Source organism: Lethenteron reissneri, chromosome 17, assembly GCF_015708825.2.
Source record: "Lethenteron reissneri isolate LAM-NWPU_2019-01 chromosome 17, ASM1570882v1, whole genome shotgun sequence".
Classification (NCBI taxonomy): domain Eukaryota; kingdom Metazoa; phylum Chordata; class Hyperoartia; order Petromyzontiformes; family Petromyzontidae; genus Lethenteron; species Lethenteron reissneri.
In genome coordinates this window covers 11,321,874-11,343,420 of record NC_083795.1, presented here as the reverse complement: position 1 = coordinate 11,343,420, position 21,547 = coordinate 11,321,874, and the positions used below count along the sequence as shown (strand labels likewise).

General features: G+C 47.5%; 1 protein-coding gene across 1 annotated transcript in view; it reads left to right on the top strand.

The window, feature by feature from the left end:
• LOC133343488 (slit homolog 2 protein-like) overlaps positions 1-21,547 on the top strand; it is a 187,947-nt gene that overhangs the window by 110,794 nt on the left and 55,606 nt on the right. Inside the window, 7 exon segments of the mRNA XM_061553143.1 lie at positions 6,335-6,406; positions 10,494-10,565; positions 11,502-11,573; positions 12,889-13,052; positions 14,618-14,629; positions 17,013-17,160; positions 20,334-20,405. Of these exon segments, the coding sequence (XP_061409127.1) occupies positions 6,335-6,406; positions 10,494-10,565; positions 11,502-11,573; positions 12,889-13,052; positions 14,618-14,629; positions 17,013-17,160; positions 20,334-20,405 (612 nt within the window).

Sequence of the window (21,547 nt, the reverse complement as noted above, 5' to 3'; positions counted from 1 at the left end):
GCTTTCATTCTCCCTTTGCTTGCCGTGACATCTTCAATCATAATGCCTCATGTTCTCTGGAGATCTTCATCCAAGCGTGGATTGATCATGGCTAAACAGGATGATGATGATGATGATGATGACGAAAACGCTCGTTGTATTATTTACTAGTCGTGTGTGTCTTTGCCATTGTGCTTGCTAACAGCGCTTGCCCCAAAAACCTATTGAGGCTATACGGGGGGAGGGGATCTTTGTTGTGTACACACAATGTAATTTCTCATGTTTAATTTTCATTTTGCGCTACCCCTTTACTCATCTTACCTTTCAATGCACACAGGGTGGCACTGGTGGAGTGAATGAAAGGTGTGAGCAAGATACTCACATGTGAGAGAGCCTTGTGGGAACGGTGCTGAGGATGCGGTCTCTCCTGCTGAAATGATCCCGTTGGTGGTGCACGTGACATCCCCCGTTTAATGAAACTTACCAGCGGCTGGCTCTGTAGCAATGCGTTGGAGGTGGGCGGACTGGAAAATTACAAAAAAAAGGAACAAAAAGAACCCGACCGAAATATATGGCTTCGTGGCTCTTGATAGAACGGTGCACCTCATACACTTAGAGGGGGGGGGGGGGGGGGGCGGCGCTTGCAACGCACTGATTTATACCAGCGTGAAGACGCACAAAGCAGACGCACTCAGCTAAACGACAAAATCGATGGGCTGTGTCGCTTCTCTTCGGGTCAAGGTCAGGGTGGCCCGAAACTTTTTTAATCAGAAGTGCCCCAATGAAATCACGGGCACAACCGTTCGAGGTGTAACGGATGCACCGATCGGGCCCGTCAATGTCCACCGTTAATATCACGCAAAGCGCATCAAACGGCGTGCGTTAAGAATGAATCGATGATTTATTTTCAAGTCCCTGTGCCGTGTGTCGTAGCAGGGGTTCGTGCGATGCCTGCAGCCACGAGAGGCCGATGCGTTCCACAAATAATTTTGATCCTCCCATTCGTTCATCGAATTGTGGAAAGTCATCGATACGCCGCCACTAACCGTGCGCAGATGTTTTATACGAAATGAATGAGCGTAAAGCCTGACCGATGGCAATGTCACCGTGGTGATGGGGCTAGAAAGATACAAATCAATACATAGCATAGCCTGATAATGTTCTTTCACATGAGCAGCTTTCGGCAATGAACTAATTCAAAGTTTGCAGGTGTTGCAGGGACGTGGGAGTGGGGGGGGGGCAACACTACTTGGGTGCCACAGGGGCAACATGTTAACTACCTCGCCTGGTATACGGGAGGTCGCGAGTTTGATTCCAACCCTGTATATTTGGAGTTTGCATGTTCTCATGGTCGCGTGGACTTTTCTCCGGATCCTCCGGTTTTTCCCTCCACATTTAGTAACATGCGTTTAGATTATTTGGCTGCTATAAGCCATTTCGTTGAGCTTTAATTTGTGGCCAGGTCGCTTCTGAAAAAGAGCTGCATAGCTGAGTGGGCCTTACCTGGCAAAATAAATAAAAAATGTCATAATAGGCAGTGCTGTTGGGTCAGTGCCCTATCCCAGCGTACGTGACGTGTGTGTGTGTGCAGAGGGGCACTGGTGATGCAGTGTTCCTGGGCACTGCGTTATCTTCCTATGCGCTTTTTTGCCCTCTACGTTGTCAATCTTTGCTGTCTCTCTCTCTCCGTTCCTCCTTCTCCTTGAGCTCAATCACGCTTTCGCTCCTTTTCTCTTCTTGCCCCCTTCACTGGAACAAACTTCTCCGCATGAAACAGTCGCCTTTGCTCGCAAGTTTCCGCTCCGCACTCAAAGCTCACTTATTGTTTCCTTGCTCACCCCACGGCCCCTTAATTATCCCCCTCATAACCGCCACCTTTACGTTATTCTCATAAGGCTTTCACTCATTCTCTATTCATTCAATCTATTCATCATTTACTGTCAGCAATGTCACTTTCATAATTTAGGTTTTTTTTTTGGTTAGATCTCGTAAATATAAATGTGTCGTTAAACCCGCCACCACTCGACACAACCAATTAGTAAGGTTTGTAACGTAAACAAAACATGCCAATTCGTTACTAGTACAGCGCACCGGTGTGTTGGAGAGCAAATGAGCAAATCCTCCTGTTTCGTTCCTTAAATAGAGGGACAGATGTGATGACGTCACTTGTGAATTTCGCTTTCACCGAAGTCGCGCATCATCGTCACAGATTTACCACCCATCGCTTCCTCTCATCTACGTCATTCACCTCAGCTCCACCATTACATGCATACGTACCACTGTTCATTCTGTGCAAAGCGCCTTGAACAATGCGCTATATACATTATCTTAGGATAAGAAAAGATTAACCTGGTGGCCTAACATCAGCGGCGAGCAATAGAGCAGAACCCCTCTTAACGACGGTGATTGGTTCCACGAAACCAGTCGTTAAGTGATTTGGTCGTTCAGCGAGTATAAGAGATACATGTTAAAAGTTGAATTCGTTCCGATAGCATCCAAAGTTACCCCTTTAAACCCAAAAATGGATATTAATACAATAAGATACTAACAGAATGAACACATTATTTTAAAAGAAACATGGTTAATCAATGCATTCATTAATATTTACTGTACCTACAACAACCCGTCATTAACAAGGGCATGGTCGGTAAGCGAACACATTGGGCTCTATGGAGGCACTACTATACACTACACTACTATACACTACACTATACACTACACGACTATACACTACACTGTACACTACACTACGATACACCACTATACACTACACTACTATACACTACGCTACTATACACTAAACTACGACACGCTACTACACAACTACTATACACTACACTATACACTACACATTGGGCTCAATGGAGGCCCACCGTTAAGCGATGAGTCGTTAGCAGGTGGGGTGATCGTTAAGAGAGGTTCGACTGTATCCGGACCAGTCCTCAGCCTCCCCTACCCATTCACTAACTCGCACTGACCAGCATAGCGAAGTATGGTCAAACACCGCCCTCCCCCCACAAGTGCCACGGAATGGAGGTGCCTTCGTCCAGCAGTGAATAAGCCACAGTAGTTTTTTGTTTTTCAATCTCTGTACTTGTATAATTTGGACGTGCTAGTGTAAGAGGGTTTATTTGTGGAAGATAACTTAACACTGTGCTCGCTTATTACGCACACCAGTGGGAAGATATCCACGTGCTTCAAATTGACCATAGTGGACGAGCGACTGTGAGGCTCTTTGCCCGCATTGGCGTAGTTGCTGCGAGTAGGGCTGATATTTATTCCTGCTAATTGAAGCCAAAACCTCTCACTCACCAGGAGGTCTCAATAGTGCCCACGTTTTACACAAATGGTCTTGGCGCCTTTGGATTTGAATACACCATGACCATGGCCTCGTTTGTAAATGGTCATTTTAACATTGCTCGGTGACTTACACAGCCAAGGACTCGCCATTTTATGAAGTCAAGGTTCACGTTTGGCATCTCTGTGCCTAGAAATCGATTTTTCATTTGTAGAACCTCACTGCATATCGTGCACGGCTGTTAGGTATCGAGGGCACATTTGTGTTTGGTTAAAAAAAATGCTTGTTATGCATTACAAATTACTAAATTAAAAGCATATTCCTTATTACAGCTGTAAACCGAGCTTCTCTCGAAATACAAACTTCGCACACAGGCATGGAGCCGCGCTTTGTGCAGAGTGACTAATTAATTTCAGACACATTTTAAAAAGCAACACCCACTTCTGTGGATTACAATTTTTTTACAAAGCGAGACATTTTATACGACCGCCTATTTTTCCCTTTAAGAATGAAATCCGCCTCTGGGCGTCTAAAAAGATGCCAGGGTTAAGCGGATGTAATAGTTACCAGCACATTGTAAACGCCTCCCAATTACCACATCAAACACAAGGTGCTTGGTGCTCCGGGGTGACGGATGTACAAGCACTGTGAGGTTTCTTACATTTTCCATTGCGAGCAACCAGGCAGACACGTCCTGGTTTTGTTCTTTACAGCCGCGTGTGCCACTGTTTTGCCAGGTAAGGCATCAATGCCTCCCCCCTTAATTCCAAGCTCTTGTGCGCAGACATATCTCCTACGTCGGGGTCATTTGTTTGGTTTGAAGTAGGGCTACAACCTCTGGTTACCACCACTCAAATGTAAAAAAAAACGAAAAGTCCCCACGACATATCGTGGGAAGAGGAAAAATCTCGCAATGTTGGAAGAGGGAGGCACTGCATGTAAAGCCATTGCTCCCGACTGTTGTATTATTACACGACCAGTTCTTTATTATGTCCCAGCATGGATACCTTTCAGCAACAGGACGTCCTGGGAAAACCAGGACAGGTGGAAACCCTTGCTCTGCAAATGCACCTTTCCCCATTGTGAAATCAACAACTCCGTCTGACTCGGGACACATTTCATTTTCGATTACTTTATGCGTCGTTTTCGAGTCACTTAAGAATCGGAATCAGAATCTTTATTTATGCTGGAGTAAAACTTGCACGGGGCGTGTTCGTATAATTGTGCGTTTTCATTAGCTGCGCCGCTGTTGCGTGCTAAACAATGTTGAAACGACAAATTGGGTGTTCCATCGGTTACGCGCCCACATTGTTTAAGTTAAGCGGTGGAGCTCGGGTTGAACCAGTTGTTCTTAACCTGGGGTGCACGCATTTCCCTGGGGGGGCAAGATGCCCTTTCTGGGGGTGCGAGACGTGGCCAGATTTCTTTCGAAGTTAAATAATTAAGCGCGGGCACGTAACTACAACTACTTTGCTTCACCAAACCCTCTACGCATTTACTAAGTGTACTTTTTTTTTACGATTGAGAAACAAAGGGGGGGTGCAATTCTGCAGCAAAGGTTAAGAACCACTGGGTTAAACGCACTGCGCATTGCTCACTTCTCAGTCAGCCGCCCCCGTGTGGATCCCTGTCCAGCCATGAGCGACTACCCTTCGAAACGGCCGCCCTGCTGCTGCTGCTGCACCGGTAATTGATTCACAGCGGTGCGTGGAGCGAACCGCGCGCGCGCTCCCGGCGTTTGGCGAGGGCGGTGGGCCGACGTGGCCCCGCGTTTGGTTTTTGGTTTTGGGGGGTTTTTTTGTTGGGCTCGATTCTCCACCTCCTTGGGAGGTTTTTTTTATTTTTGCAGTCGAACCGCAACACAGCTGCGCGAAGCAGGTGGAGGTAATTGGAACACGGGCGCTGACGCTTAATTGCGCCGCACCCACTTTGAGTTCCAATTAACCTGCACCACCTGCAAGAGCGGCGGCGTGTGTGCCGAGCGCGCGCGCGCACACGCGCACGAGCACGCGCGCACCAGCACGCGCACGCGCGCACGAGCACGCGCACCGCGCACGAGCACACGCACACGCACGCGCACCGTACACGCGCACACGAGCACGCGCACCGCACACGAGCACACGCACGCGCGCACGAGCACACGCACGAGCGCGCGCACACGCACACGAGCACACGCACGCGCGCACGCACACGAGCACGCGCACACGCACCGCGCGCGCGCACACGCGCACACGAGCACGCGCACCGCACACGAGCACGCGCGAATGCACAAACCCGCGAAGTGGAATCTGTCCTCTACCACCAGAGACACGGCTACGGAGTTCTCCAGCACTATAATTAATGCTAAAATCTACAAAAGCGCTGGCTATTGATTCAGTACTGAGCCTACTCTTCGTGCCCAGGTCTATATTCTCTCTTTAAAGGTTTTATAATTCAGAATTGCCACTGTCTGATGTGCCATCCTATTGGGATTGGATTTTATTAAAAAGGCATCTTAATAGAGCAGTAGAGTCTCCTTAAACACAGAGATCCTTATAAACTTGCAACACAGCACACACATGCAAGGAAATAAATCCTTGAAGTGTAACACGGTATTCCAGAAGGTTTCAAACGTTGTAAAAGATGAAGGATTAACTATGAAGCTGTCTCTCCAGTTGTACTCAATCATTTGTTAGATGCTTTTTGTGAATGGGTTTTCTTGATTGGGTTTCCAAAGCCACCGTGACGTAACGTTGCTTTCCCCAACGCTGCATTGTTTTCACCTTGAACACGTCTTTGCTCAGCACTGCCTTTGCCCAGTCACAGAAACAGCGAAGACATCACGAGTGAATAATATTCCAACACTTGCCATTCTATTTCCACAGCAAGCGGACATCCATAACGCTGAATTTTTTTATCTTGGCACTAAGTGCCTGTGCCACGATTGTCCGATGCATTTGCTCAGATTGTTATGGATTGTTTCAGGGACAGGTCTTCTTGGTACGTATTGATGCTGAAGTTGCGCCACTGAGTGTTTTTTGCTTGTTTTGTTTTTTTTTGTCGATTTGTTGCACACAGGGACCTCAGCGAAAACCTGATCCAGGCCATCCCCAGGAAGGCGTTCCGTGGCGTGACGGACATCAAAAATCTGTGAGCAATGAAGTTTATTTAGCAGCGTTCAATTTAATTTAAAAATAAATTTTACTTATTTATATAAGGCAGATGTCGTGTGACTTGTGTGTACAAGGAAAATGTGTATGCGCATGTCTTGCAGCTATTTTTTTATTTTAGAAATGTAATTGGGTGATTCATCATGAGGATGATACGATTTAGTGCAGTGCCCTCAGTGACTAATAACCAGCCAAGCATGACTTTGTCACGGTTTTTTTCTTTACCTGATAGAGCTGCCCAATACCTGTTTTTTCCCCCTATAAAAACTTGGTCACGTAAGTTAACAAAAACTCCAGTGGTCACTCACATCGCTGTGTTTTGTTAGCCCTGACCTTAGTTTAACAGCGACTCCGTGTGTCATCGCCAAAAAACACATCACGTTTCGTTACAACTGCCACGTCATACGGTTTGGGTGTTCCCCCTCCAGATATCAACACCTACTTTGCTGCAATAACAAAACAGAAGCCGGTGTTGCGAAGGGGGGCGGGGGAAAGATCCCTGGCCCATTGCCAGATTTTACAAAGCGCCACCACAACCACCACCACCACCGCCGCACACAATTACACAGTGCACAACACCAGCGAATACGGCATCCAAACACCGTTTTAAGACGCACCCTAAACTTTCCTACTGGCATCAAATTGTGGGGGGGGGGTGGGGCAATGAGGGCCTGGACACGCTGGCTGGGCATGTGCCCTCCTGTGTCCCTCCTTGCCCCGACCCTGCCCACGCCGTGCCTTGTGCGCAGCGGCACGGCGTGGGGCGACCTTCTGACGGGTCCATCGGAGGTTGTTTGGGCTAAAAAAATGTAAATGCCGCCCGCTTGTCTGCTGTCAAGCTCCTCGACTCGTCCTTGGTCTGTCCGAGAGGGGGTTTTGTTTTGCTTTTGCCCCCCCCCCTTCCCCTCACTGCGCGACGACTTATTTATTTAAATGTGTGTGGCTCTGCATTGGAGAAGGTCCCTGCATGCATAATGTATTTTTCCCCATCCACTTGGACCGCAGTGCTGTACTCCCCATACGCTCCCCAATGCAGAATATTTGTTTCCTAACAAAAGGGGGAGAAAGAAAAAAAACGAAGGCACTCGTTACGTTACGTGGGTGTTGCTGCGCGCCTATACCACGCACCTGCACTTAGCGTACCCGCTTCTGCTGGCGGAGAAAAAGAGCTTGATAGCTCACCGGATTCCTCCAGTTGGAATAAATATTCTGATCATACTGCACACACAGGTGCATCATAGCAGGTGCACCTTCTTTACAAGTAAGTTAACAATTGGCATTTGAAGCCTGTTCAACTGCTGGATGAAGGCTTTCCCCACACTGTGTCAGTCATCGGTGGGGGCGGGGGGGGGGGTCGTACTTGATCACGTCAGTCACTGTCAGGCTGGCGAAGTGGCGGAGTTGCTCGAGGGAACACTCGCCGCTGATGTCAGCCGTGGCCACGAACTAAACTCTCGTCTCGCTTGGTTCATAGCGCAAGTGTCGAACCACCTGACAACAGCTTCCGGCCCACAATTAGCGTGCCACATGTATTGTTTGTAACTTGCACCATTTTTGGCCAGGGTGCATTCGTCCTTGTTAATATAATTAAGAGGATGATGATAATGATGTAAAATTTCTGGCTGACAGATGCAAGCCAGCGCTCGCTCACGGGGGAGAATAATGTTCCATTAATAGATTAGAGTTCCGTACTTAATAAGACGTAAACTAATCAATCGAGAGAAATTGCGGCTCCCTTGGCATCTTTCGGGTTGGCACTTGGCCTGGCGAATGCATTGACAAAAGTTTTGGGCTTGGTTTTTTTCACGGCCGTAATGTTTTACTCTTGGAAGCGTGGATTATCAATCGCTGGAAGCACTTGCCGTGAATCACGCTTAACTTTGTTTTCCGTGACAATGCACTCATTCCAGCATGACGGCTTTTCGTAAAAAACAATTTTGGCACAAATTCATCAACGATAGACGGACATAACGTTTATCTATGGTGATGTTACCGAACGCTGTCTGAAGCTCTATCGTTGTTAAGGCAAACACGACGCATGTGCATCCTTGTAAAGCACACGCATGTAAAGCCTGTGTGACAGAGAGAGAGAGAAAGAACGCGAGAAAGATCCCTTTTTTCAGAAGGCATTTTAGGAAAAATACACACATTGTTTAAATATAATACAATTTATAGGGTACGTCAGGTGAACTGTGTGCATGTTTGCCTTCGTGATAAAGCTGTGAAAGGAATTGTTATGAATCGGGGGGATGAATGGACGGCCGAGTGATTGAAAGCTGCAGGTGAGGTGGAGCTCATTTTTCCCACGCAACACAAAAGAAAAAATACGATAAAAAATGGAGAGAGGGGAAAAGGAGAGGGAGAGGAAGGCAGATGAGGAAGGGAATGCGAGAAATAAGTCATCTGTCTTTGGGCCACCCAGCCCTGGTGCTGTCACCCTTTCTGGTCCCACCAGCACGCCCGACCGTTTCCGACAAGAGGAATTGCCGAGACCGTAGGGGCATCCAACTCTGTGACATGTTCCAATGAGCCCGTATACATGCGCACGTTGCTGTGCATGCGTCGATAAGTAATGCGAACGAAGCCGTCTAGATTTTTTTCCCCCCAGGGCCACACGATGGGTGGAACAATGCAGTGTCAGGATTCGGGTCAGGATTTTTTTTTATATATACAGTAAAACCTTGGATTGCGAGTAACGTGGTTTGCGAGTGTTTTGCAAGACGAGCAAATTTTTTAAATAAATATTAATTTGATAAACGAGCGAGGTCTTGCAATACGAGTAGTACGTGTATACGCTTTGTCTGCCGAGCGTCACGTGATCACACCTGATATACGAGTGCTTTGATATACGAGTGCTTTGGATTACAAACACGTTTCCGGAACGAATTATGCTCGCAATCCAAGGTTTTACTGTATATGTATATTAGGCTGAATGGAAGCTGCCTCTAATGGCAACTTGAGAGATTTTGAAGGACGTCTGAGAGCAAAGTGACACCGTGATAATTAGAGACATGGCTGCCTTTCCTGATCTAAAGCATTATAAACACAAAAACAACGAATTAAAGGTGGCACATGTATTTAGTATGAGTTCATTTTGTGTAACTATCTAGCCTGCTCGTGTCGAAATTGGTCATTTTGTTTAAATACATTTCTTCAGGTTTCCTTGGTCAATGTGAAGCTTGTGAATTTGCTAATTGATAAACATTTGCACTTAAGTTAAGTTTAAAATGCTACGTGCGTACACTACCAAAATAAGACTCTTTTGTTCGATCCTTACTTTCGCTCCACTAAAAAAATATACATTGATCGACAGGATCACGTCTTTTGTACAATCCACCGCTACGAGATGTCATCCGCTTGGCATGGCAACTTTGCGCATACTCCTACCCCAACTTGCAGAGCCTATTCCAGATTAAAATTCAATTCGGCCTACCTTTGGCAAAATATAATAAGTGGCGGATGGGCCCTGGGAAAGAGGGGAAAGAGAGTAAAGGCTGGAGCAGCAACCCACTGATTTATGGCCCCCATTCTCTTAATGAAATTGTTGCCTTGGACATGACAGCAAAAAAGCCCCGTAATGGATAAGCGACTTTACTTAATGAAATTACTAAGTCACGAGCCAAAAAAAAAGGAGAAAGAAGAAGAAGGAGGGGGAGGATGGGTGGAAGGGCTCGTGGGTCTGGGCTGCTGGCGCTTAGGAACGTGGGGGGGGGGGTGGTGGTGCGGGGGGGGGAGGCAGCAGTGGTGCCAGCATGAATATTTACTACGTTAGCGCGATTCATTTTTTTAATGCTCGCCTGCGCCGGGGACGGCGCTCGTATCGTCCGTGCCTCCCGTTAGAAAAGGAGCACCCTCGAGTCGCCTCGCCCCCACTCTCAGCGCAGGCGGCGGGGATTGCCGCGCCGGCGTTAGCGGCGGCGACAGCGGCGAGGACGCGACTCGGTCACCGGATTCGGCCGAGAGAATTCTCGCTCTGAGCCTTTCTGCCCTGCGGAGGCTGTCCGCCTGATTGTCTTCCGTGAGCTGTGCGCTTGTCTCTCTGTTCTTCCTCTGTCGCTGTCTTCTAGGCAACTTGACAACAATCGCATCTCGTGCATCGAGGATGGGGCCTTCCGTGCTCTGCGTGACCTGGAAGTCTTGTGAGTTGACACTTTTTTGAATGTCCTGTACGCATTTGCCGGTGTTTGTCAAAATATATTGGAGGTTTGCTGCAGAGGCTGTAAAGTGCTCGTTAGTACAAGCGAATGTTTTCGTTATGATATTTTTCATAATCAACGTTTTTGGGTTTATTTACTTATTTCCCATATCCGCATTTGTGTTTCCCATTAATGTCTATTGCTTGTTCCGGACAAAGAAAATGCCATTCCAATTACAGAGTGTGCAAACAGTAGGCTTCGAAACATCCGCGCAATCCGAACGGTTACTTAAGGAGAGAAGATGAGCGCGATTTTGCATTTTGTGACAGAGCACGCATATACAAAACAATTTTACAGCGAGCTTTCTCTCTACGTGATGAACGATCGGAATAATGCGGAGACAATCCACAGCTGATTCCGAGTGCTGAGTCTTCAGAGTGGCAAAAAGATCAGATGCCCTCTGTAATAGCTTTGACACACAGTGCTTGGGGTTAAGCCACACTTATATTAATGCGCAGCCCAATCAATTTCACAGGGAGGGATAACCTTTTCAGACGACAGTGCCTCCCAGGAGATGAATACAGCGATACCTTAATTTAATGCATCACTCTTCCTGCGCTGTTTGTTGGTGGATTTCAAACAGGGGAAGGTGTGCCCGTACATTATTTAGCTCGTTTTATTGCGCACAATTGAAAACGATGTAGAAAGAAACGGGCGACCGCGTTTGAGGGCTGAGGTGGGTAACTTTTCGTTCTGAAACTAGCAGAAGCTATAATTTATTCTTCTGTGTTTTCTTACAACAAATGTGCGCTAAATCTACCATGGCCAGAGTAGAAACTTGGCATTACCCGTGTGTGCTTCAAGAGAAAATGGTCTTTAAATGTGTTTTTTTTACACGAGTGGGCCTAACCATATGTTCATTTTTCATTCTCGTTTCAGCACGCTTAATAACAATAACATTACTTCATTGTCGGTGGCGAGCTTCAACCACATGCCCAAGCTAAGGACATTGTAAGTTACCGTGACACGCTGCCCCTTTTTAAATCGCAATTCGTCGCAGCAAGAGGTGCATTAACAAATTAGACATCATCACGTCACGTCTGCCGACGTTCGCGGCTAAATGATAGCCGCAATAAAGAAGAAGGCTTTTGCTGGGGAGCCTTGTCACACGACGAGAGAGAACGCTATTCACTGCATGCTAAGTGGCTCTACCCGGTAAAGGGGGGGGGGGCGGGGGGGGGGGGAGTGCTTATGAATTGACATGATGATATGTTGTAGGATGCTTGACTCTCCTATGATGAATGTTTCACTGACAAATTAGATAGGCCAGCTTTCTAATTTCCTTAAAAGCCTCCGCCTCCCCACACATGCTTGACGTGCTAATTTAATACGTTTTACAGAGCATTGGCAGCAGGGGGAAATACGCCCCCCCCCCCCCCCCACACACTCGCCTCCCCTTTCCAACTCCCCCCTTTGCCCTGGTCATAGCCGCCAGCGGAGAACCTCACGCCCACCGCGGTGGGGAAAAAAAACCCTGAAAATCTCGTCCACTCCCTCCCACTGGCAACGGTCTGTCCGATGCGTGCGGTCTCCTCGTCATTAACAATTACACGCACACACCGATATATGTCCGCCGACTCATTCGTACGTTACCAACTGTCGCGCGTGCCTGCCAGGGACAGAGGAGCGCGGCCCCAGCGGCAGCATGCGGCATGCTCACTGCGCAAAAAAACAGAGGGCCCGGTTGCCAAATCGGGGCCGCCTCTCGCGTCCCTAATTTGCCTCGGTTTTTTTTGTCGCTGCACTTCCACGGATGTCACGCCACGACTGGGTGATCAGTGATCACAAAAGCGAATTAATTACGCAAACGATTTTCACAACAAGGGCCCGGAGAGGCGCGGCTAGATTGGGTGCACGTCCAAATGTTGTGAACGCTACGTGAGCTCGAACACGACGGCAGCAATGATAAGAATAACCCCACGTTAATTATTTATTCATCATTGGTCATCCTACAGACATTACTTGTCCCCGCCATGGGAACGTGGAGTTTCCACCACTGACCCAGGGGCTGTAAACGGAAGATAAGGCAATGCCTCAAAGCTCACTTGGACAGGAAATGACTTGAACGTTTGAATGATTGTTCCACGTTCTTTTTGTCCCCCTCACGATATTCTTTCTAATCCTGTTGTGCGAATGTCTGCTCCTCTTTCCCGCGGACGCACGCACGCACACGTGTGTGTGTGTGTGCGGCCCCCGCTGGTGCCCACATTACGCGCACACGCACGCAACTCACCGACCCCGCTGTCTGCCGTTTGTGCGCACGTAGCCGACTGCACTCGAACAGCCTCCAGTGCGACTGCCACCTGGCCTGGCTGTCCGACTGGCTCAGGCAACGCCCGAGGATCGGCCTCTTCACTCAGTGCGCCAGCCCCGCCAACCTGCGTGGCCTCAACGTGGCGGAGGTTCAGCGCAAGGAGTTTGTGTGCTCAGGTGAGAACCACCGGCCGGAAATCGCTCCGGCGTCTTGTTCCTCGCACGCGTGCGAATCCGCGGCGCCTTGAGATTCGGCGGAAGTGCCGCACGACAGCAAGTAGGCAAGATAATTGGAAGTTTCTATAGAAAGAGATTCATTTTTTTGCTACAAGTCGCTATCGTAGGCAAATAGGGAATGTGACATTGACCACGTGTTCTAGTTTTCTAGGCACCACGCTCGCGCCATCACGCAATAGAACACTTGTCACTTAAAACGGTGCATGCATGCTAGAGTCGTGAAGGTGACTGGGCGTGCTAATGGTGGGGAATGCGTGTGTGTGTCCCTGATGTGTTTTAACTCAAGCATCCTGCATGATGACAACCAGTATTTCCAGAATTTTACCACGAGTTTTTACAAAACCGAAAGTCGCATTGACGAGATGACCATTGCATGTTGAATCGGTGAATGCTAAACGCGTCTGTGACCTCAGTCTAGCAGGCTTGAAGCTCTATAACAACAATATTCGGAGGCAAATTTACAATCGTTTTAACATATATATTATTTGCTAGAATTGTTTTGTTTTAAAAAGGTATGTAATTATCCTAATTGCTATCATGATCTATCCACTGCTAGCCATGACCTATCTACTGCTGGATGACGACCTCCCCATGCCAATGCAATCCCTGCTGCCCCTTGTGACGCAGCAATCCGCCAAGCTCATTTTAAACGAGACGACATCACTGCTGCATCCTCGCAGTGGACACACTCTTGCCCATATTCCCTCCTTTAGCTGTAACTCCATCACTAGTCTCAACCACTGGCCATCGCCTCTTGCAGTGTTGCACTGCCCCAAACCCACCTATCTAATCGGTCAACGTGATGTTTCTAGATTGCGTTAGTCCTCTGTCCCATGCAGTCCTCCTTCCGTTTCTCAGTTTTAATTCTAAGCACGCAACCTCTCTGAGATTATTTGTGCGCTGTTCAGCTTATGTTACATTTGCTTTGCCGGTGCCCTTGATTCTGAATCTGTTTTTTGACATCAGCAGCTAGTACGCGCTGATTAAAAACACCTTCCATTATCAAATTATGTTATCCAAAAGAGCTCCAACCTGTTTTCACCCTACCTCCTTAAATCCATCAAGTTAAATTTAATCCGTTGTCTGTACAGAGATGAAAACACAATGAGGTATATACACAAGCACATACTGAACTAGCGCACTCTCCAGCACTGTAGCTGTGGGGTGTGCAGGCGGTGCAACTGCTCCAGAGCCCACAGGCTACACAGAGTGGGGGGGTGGTGGGGGGGGTGTAAATTGGACTGGGGTGGGGGGGGCAGTTAACGCCTTGCACCTTGGCCCGTGCCAACCACACGACGCCATTGGCACTGTCAGTCATTAGCCTGAGGTCACAGCCAATCTAAAGCTGTTAAATCAAAGTACGTGCACGTGTGTGTGTGTGCGCGCGCGCGGGTTTAATTTACGAATGCATAATTTATAACGTTTTGATTTATTGTCCGGTGTGTTTGCTCTGCATTTGGTTGGGCCTGATGCATTTCTCGCGATTATACGAATCTATTCTCCAGACGATGACGAAGGCAAGTTTTACCTTTCGTTTGATGCACGATTACGCAACATAACCGCCACCACCACCACCTCGTCGTCGCTTCTGGTCCTCCTTACTCTCACAGATGGATACCACTCATTCGAGTAGCCGCTGCTCACCGCTAGCAATCTGTTGTAAATAGTTAATTCGTACATTGTCTACTAACTTGTTCATTAACATCAATTAACCCATTTTCCATAAGGTAATGCACTGATGATCAATTAAACCTCTTTTGCTTTCATTGTGTGTCCACTTGCTGCATTTGAAAGTGTTTTTCCGCACGTTGTTGTTGTTTTACATTTCTATATATAAAGAAACCCGAGTGAATGTTATTCTTTTAGAAGGGATATAGCAGTTTCATTGAGCCCTATGGAGCTCATTTGGATGCCCGGTTCAACTTGACGAGGGCCTATTAAGCCATTGTGAGGAATTACGCTGACAAACCTGGCAGTGTCACACAGCTCACGATCGATAGGCCATTGTAAGATCTTTGTGTGCGCACGTCAGCGGACTGATTCATTGGTCGCCTTTGTTTAAGGGGACAGAGAGCCCCGTGAAAATGCGTCACAGCACCCAAAATTAATATTTCTCTGTGTTGGAGAACTGAGTCGTTGTAATCGTGTTGCGCGCTCATGGTGGGTGGTTTAATTTTGATTTGGGCACCCTGATCTAAGAGGAAATTAAAGCAGACAACATCTCCAAAGGACCGTGCGCTCATGAGTAACGATGGCAAATCATCACGGCAGATCTCTGTGTGTGCCGTGAATATATGCACGTGCCATGAATTAACGGCACGCAAAAAGAAAAGCCACATTATCGTAGCCTAATAATAATAATAGTCACAACTTACAGCTGGTTTTAAATCCACTGCTGGATGAAGGCCTCCCCACGCTTGGTCGGTCAAGGGGGTTGCTTGCCCATTCTTCATCATTCTGGTCTGTCTGTTTGGGGTAAGGAAAGGGGATTTGGGGGGGGGGGTTATTGAAGAATAATTTGGTGCATGTTCTGCAGGGCTTGCTTAATAAGCCAAACTTATTTGTGCTGGCCGTTGCCCAGCCCTGGATGGAGGGGGGGGGGGGCGATGCGTTTGTATTGCGCGGCAAAGGATCGGGCCAAGTGACCTTGTTCAATTCGATTCTCAATATTTCAATTCTGGCAAATCGCCCGATGAGGCTGGTTGTAATCACCAGCGAAAACGTGGCACTCAAATTGTAAATTTTGCAGTGGGTTTACTCTCCAACACACTGGTGCGCTGAAGTAGTAACCAATTGGCACGTTTTGTTCACGAGACAAACCTCATGAATTGGCTGTGTCGGGTGTGTTTAAACGACACATTTATTATATTTACGCTATTTAACCCAACAACAACCCAACAACAACAAAAACGTTATTATGGGTGGTGCCTCGTCGGTTGACGGTGCTGCCAGAATACATTGTACAAGTCCTGCCTCTTTCAAAGCTCTGCTTGGCACGAGCAATGGTTGTTGGGTTTTTTTTCCTTCTGGCCGTGGTGCAATAATGTACGGCTACTTTTCATCACCTCATAAATAGTCTCAAGTGCGCTCCCATAGGAGCAGCAGCAGCAGCGGTTACCGTTTGCAGCCCCCTGAACATCATGAGGAATGGTACTCGTACACCAAGTGGTGTTACGGGCCAGAAAAAATAAAGTTCATTCACACCTTTTGAGTTCACCGGGGGAAATTTTACGAGATAACTCCTAAACTGACTTCGAAGTGCTGGAATAAATTCAGCTCGTTTTTCAGCGGGTGGGCATTTTTAATATGTATTTATATTTTATCTTGCATATTTGAACAGACAACTTACAGATGTTGTTTGCATTGGCTCGTGCCGGTCGGCTCTCGTTCTGATGGAGAACGTTTTGCGGCCTGTGGTTGTGGTGGTGGTTGTGGTGGTGGTGGTGGTGGTTGTGGTGGTGGTTGTGGTGGTGGTTGTGGTGGTGGTGGTTTTGGTGGTGGTTGTGCTGGTGGTTGTGGTGGCTGTGGTGGCGGTGGTGGTGGCATGGTGGTGGTTGTGGTGATGGTTGTGGTGGTGGTGGCTGTGGTTGCGGTGGTGGCATGGTGGTGGTTGTGGTGGTGGTTGTGGTGGTGGTGGTGGTTGTGGTGGTGGTGGTGGTTTTGGTGGTGGTTTTGGTGGTTGTGCTGGTGGTTGTGCTGGTGGTGGTGGTGGCATGGTGGTGGTTGTGGTGGTGGTGGCTGTGGTGGCGGTGGTGGTGGCATGATGGTGGTTGTGGTGGTGGTGGTGGTGGCTGTGGTGGTGGTTGTGGTGGTGGTGGTTGTGGTGGCGGTGGTGGCATGGTGGTGGTTGTGGTGGTGTTTGTGGTGGTTGTGGTGGTGGCTGTGGTTGCGGTGGCGCAGGTCACTCGGACGTGTCCAGGACGCAGACGTGCAGCGTGGCCTCCAGCTCGTGCCCCCTGCCCTGCACGTGCGCCAACAACATCGTGGACTGCCGCGGGAAGGGCCTCACGGCCGTGCCTGCCAACCTGCCTGAGGCCATCACCGAGATGTGAGCTCCGTGCACACGTCCTGCACCTCCCATTGGCACGGTTTTGCTACATACGGTGCGAAACAAGTCCAACGTACGTACGTGCACCTGAGCGAGATAGAGTGCGCGCGGGCGCAGCAAAGCATTCGCTGTACCAAGCCCTTGCTCAATTCTCAAAGCCGTGCATTAACGATTGAACATTATTCCATTAATTACCTAACCAGGAAAGCCCCGCTGAGTCCAGGACTCGTTTTTTATTTGTTCAGGAGGTTCTTAAATCGAGTTTTTCTTTTTTAATTGGTCAGCCAATGTGTGGGTATTTATTATACAAGTGGGTAGGAAACCAGAGTTCCCAGAGGAAACTCGCTCGCGCGAGAGGGGGCAACTCTCTGTCTTGCGTACAGATGGAAACAGATGCAGATTAGTCCACACTTTCGTTGTGCAGTGTTACCTTCTCCTGGCGAGCCAGGGTACGGCTACTCCTCGACGCCCACGAGGAGAAGGGAGTTTCGCAACAGTTGTGCAGCATTTTCTTGGTTCTTTCGGTAAAGTCACGTAGAAGGGAAATAATAAAATAATAAAAATTAAACATAATAAAATACAATTCTCACGACGTTTCGGCCACAACGCAAGCTTCTACGTGACTTTACCGAAAGAACCAAGAAGATGAATCCCTGCAGTCACGAAAGCTTTAAATCGAAGTTGTGCAGCAATTTACCAACCCTCGCTGCCTCCACAGTGCTGGATTACAAGCATTTCGTCTAGCAGTTGATTCATTAAAGGGGCTGGAAAAAATGTTTACTAGTAGTATCTGTTTGAACACCCACACCTCCGATTAGCATGGTTGGCTACCTACGATGCGAAAGGAGTTCAGGTGAGAGTCGTTTAAGCACTGTGCCACCACTCGACCCCATTGCCCCATTGCATCATGGGCTTTGTGTCTCACGTCTGTTTGTATGAGGGACATAGTTGGGCAGTGTCATTATCCTGTACTCACTGTGACGAGCGTAGCCCTTTGATGTAGACCTCGGCAAGGTAAGGTAAAGGTGTCGACATGCCAAGGGGTAAGGTAAAGGGTAGGATAAAGGTAGGCCAGAAGAATTACCCCCAAATACCTTGTTTGCCGCTCGCGAGGAGCTCCGTGGTGCAGTCCGTGGCCTCCATTTAAAATTGGAATCATCGAGAGTATTCTATATGAATAAAGCACTCTACCTAGCGTTTACCTGTTACATACCTTTTTCATGTGTAGTACCCCAGTAATTACCCTGTAATCGGGTCATTTGAATGGGGTAAGGGTAAAAGGTAGGGTAAAGGTAGCCTCGTTGTTTTTACCTTGCCGAGGCCAACTTTGATGTTGTTCACCAAGAATAGGGTATTGTGTAACGAGAACAATTGTAGGAATGAAAACTTATTTGATGAAACGACTGTAATTTACAGGGAAATTCCACGCGTAAGTTTTATTTAATTTACGGCAGAAATAAGTAAGAAGGTCATCATTATATGAACTTGAATGAAACAAAATTCGAGATATCATCAACACTTTGGCAAAGATATAAATCAATTTGCAGTACTCAATTTTGCTGTCGCTAATGCATTTATAGAACTGCGCGACATCGCTCCCGACTAACGGGAGATGGATATCAACGACAGTTCACCTGAACAAATGTGAATGAAAGTTAATTACGAATAACTTCAGCACTTCCGATGTACATTTTGTCCGTTAATACGCAGAGTCGTGGAAGTCTCCTTTTACAAGCGGTAACACCACGTGTTAAAACACGGAGGTATTTCCCAGCTCTAGGAGTACATGAAAGGGAATGTCACCGAGGTTTCAAAGCATACCAGCTGGTATTTGTGAATTCCTTAATCGCGTGGAAAATGGCATATGAATAAGTGGGTGCCAAATGTCGTTGACAAAGTCGTCTTCACCCCGATTGTAAGCGGCAAGGTAGAGAGCCAATCCCAAACACAGCGGTGCAACGCCTTCCGCCTCGCTCATCGTCTGCGTGTGCACGAAACGAGGCATGTTTGTCACATCAGCCTCGTCGTCATCATCCATCACCGTCAGCCATCGTCGGCCATTGCCGGATGAAGGCTTCCCGAAGCCACCACCATCGTTTGCGATCCTGCGAAATAATATTCAACGCAGCACCTACACGCGAGATCATTCATCGTCCCACCTCCTCGGTGGATGTCCACACGGACGCGTTTCATTCCCTGGATGCCACAACATCATTAGTCTCGACCATGGGCCATCGATCCTTCCAGCGATGTGCCACATCGTCAGTTGGTTCATTGCACTGGTTTGAATATTATCATGAGCAGCGCCGAAGGAAATGTTCAGTTGGTCAAAACGGTTGGAGTGGTCGCACGGTGGTTATCATGCCGCGCAGTGAACCTGGTAACTCGAGTTCGAACCCCGGTCACGGTTAACATCAGTTGCGAGTGATATCACAACTGGGCCTGCCCTCCTTCTCCGCCGCCCCCACTTTACCAGATTGCACTGACCAATGAAGTGAAGGATGGTAAAACACCAACATGGTGTGGGGATTCCTTAATTAATTTGCAGATTGAGACCGCCTGGAATTTTATGTTGCACACATTTTCATTGGCCAGACTGCAGCAGTTTGTAACTCGGCGATGGAAGCTTCCTCTCGGTGGTTCGTCGGCTCCTCTTACGACACGAATCGCGATGTCGAGGCAGGCAAGAGACGAGCCGGCCTGATGCTACTCTGCTGGAAGCGCCGAAATAAATTTTGAGAACACATTTCCCGGCCTGCTAAACCCGTGGAGGCATCTGCTTCGTGTTACTCGCTGTATTTGGACCCATTTCTGTTTAATTTGCTTCGAGGGATCTCTTTGACTGAAAGCGAGCGCCTGCTTGATTTTAACAACGGAGACGTTTCTTGGCATTGTTCGACCACCTTGTGTCAGGGGTGCTACGGGGGCCTCTTGTCAAACGGGGGTCAGTTCACGCGGTTCACACAAACTCCGTGCGTTTGCATGTCACTGTTTTGATAGTGCTAATAGATGCTTCAGCGTAAATATTATTAGTGTGTATAAAAAGTAATCGACCGTCTGTGGCAGCCAGCCACTCGCCGCTTGTTCGTTCGAGTGGGCAGGAGGCGGTTTGTGTAAATGTTGATTTAAAAGTGCACGTCCGTGTTTGTTTTTTGTTCCTCTGCCTTTTACAGACGACTGGAACAAAACGGCATTAAGTCCGTTCCCCCCGGTGCTTTCTCATCGTACAAGAAGCTCCGTCGAATGTACGTGGGGTTTTTTGTAGATTTTTTTGTGTACGTCTGTGTTGAAACTTGTTAAAGAGGCTACATGTCTCGGTTTTATATATATAGGGGCACGCAGCACCCTTGTGAACTTTTAGATAATACGGCATGACATAAGGCTCGCCGCATTTGTCAATAACACTGTCGTTTTGGGCATTAGTTCTTCTTCATAGCAGAGAAAGGAAGAAGAACAGAGCCATTGCCCCAAGTATCACATATTTAGATATTATTTAATTTTCGGGTATTGTTATGAACCTATAATGTTCAGTTTGCAATTTGTGTTTGTGCACCGCCGCAGACTCACAAACATTCTTAAACACAAAGGTCAGCTGTGTTTCTTTATCGTTTAACAAATAAAAACACCCCGCGTTCATTTCCACGCCACGGTCAATCGTCCGTTTGGGAAACTAAACGCAGTTTGAGCGACCAGGCCGACAAACGAAAAAAATTTCGATTTCAAGCTTTCGTGACTGCAGGGATTCATCTTCTTGGTTCTTTCGGTAAAGTCACGTAGAAGGGAATTAATAAAATAATAAAAATAACATTTTATTATGTTTTATAAATAATAAATAATACAATTTTATTATATGTTTTTTTTTACTATTTCCCTTCTACGTGACTTTTTTTCCCGAAAGAACCAAGTAGATGAAAAAAAAATTCTCCGAATAAATTTCGCAATCTTTTTTACGTAAGAGCTTAGCTCTGGGCTCAGCCACTCGTTGCCGTGCGGGCGCCACTGCCCCCCCCCCCCTCCCATCGTTGGTGCTCGCCGGAGACTCGTGCCGTTTGCTTCATTAAGCAAAGTGCAGGTCACAGGAGCAGTGGAATAGGAAGTTGGCAGCTATTAATGCCTGATTTATCATGTCACGGAATGAATTCATTCTGTGAGATAATGCACTTTACCGCGTTAATGTATGCGCGCACCTGCACACTTAGGTGATAACGGGTTCCATTTATATGGTGATAATTGTGTAACAAAACCTTTGCTCCGAATGGAACATAAGAGGTGTTTGAATATAATTTTTTGTAATTCTAAGAATGGTAAATATGAATAAAATCGCACTTAGGTGTACTTGTTATAACTGCCAGTTTCCAAAAACAAAAAAATCTCGAATTTCGCATCC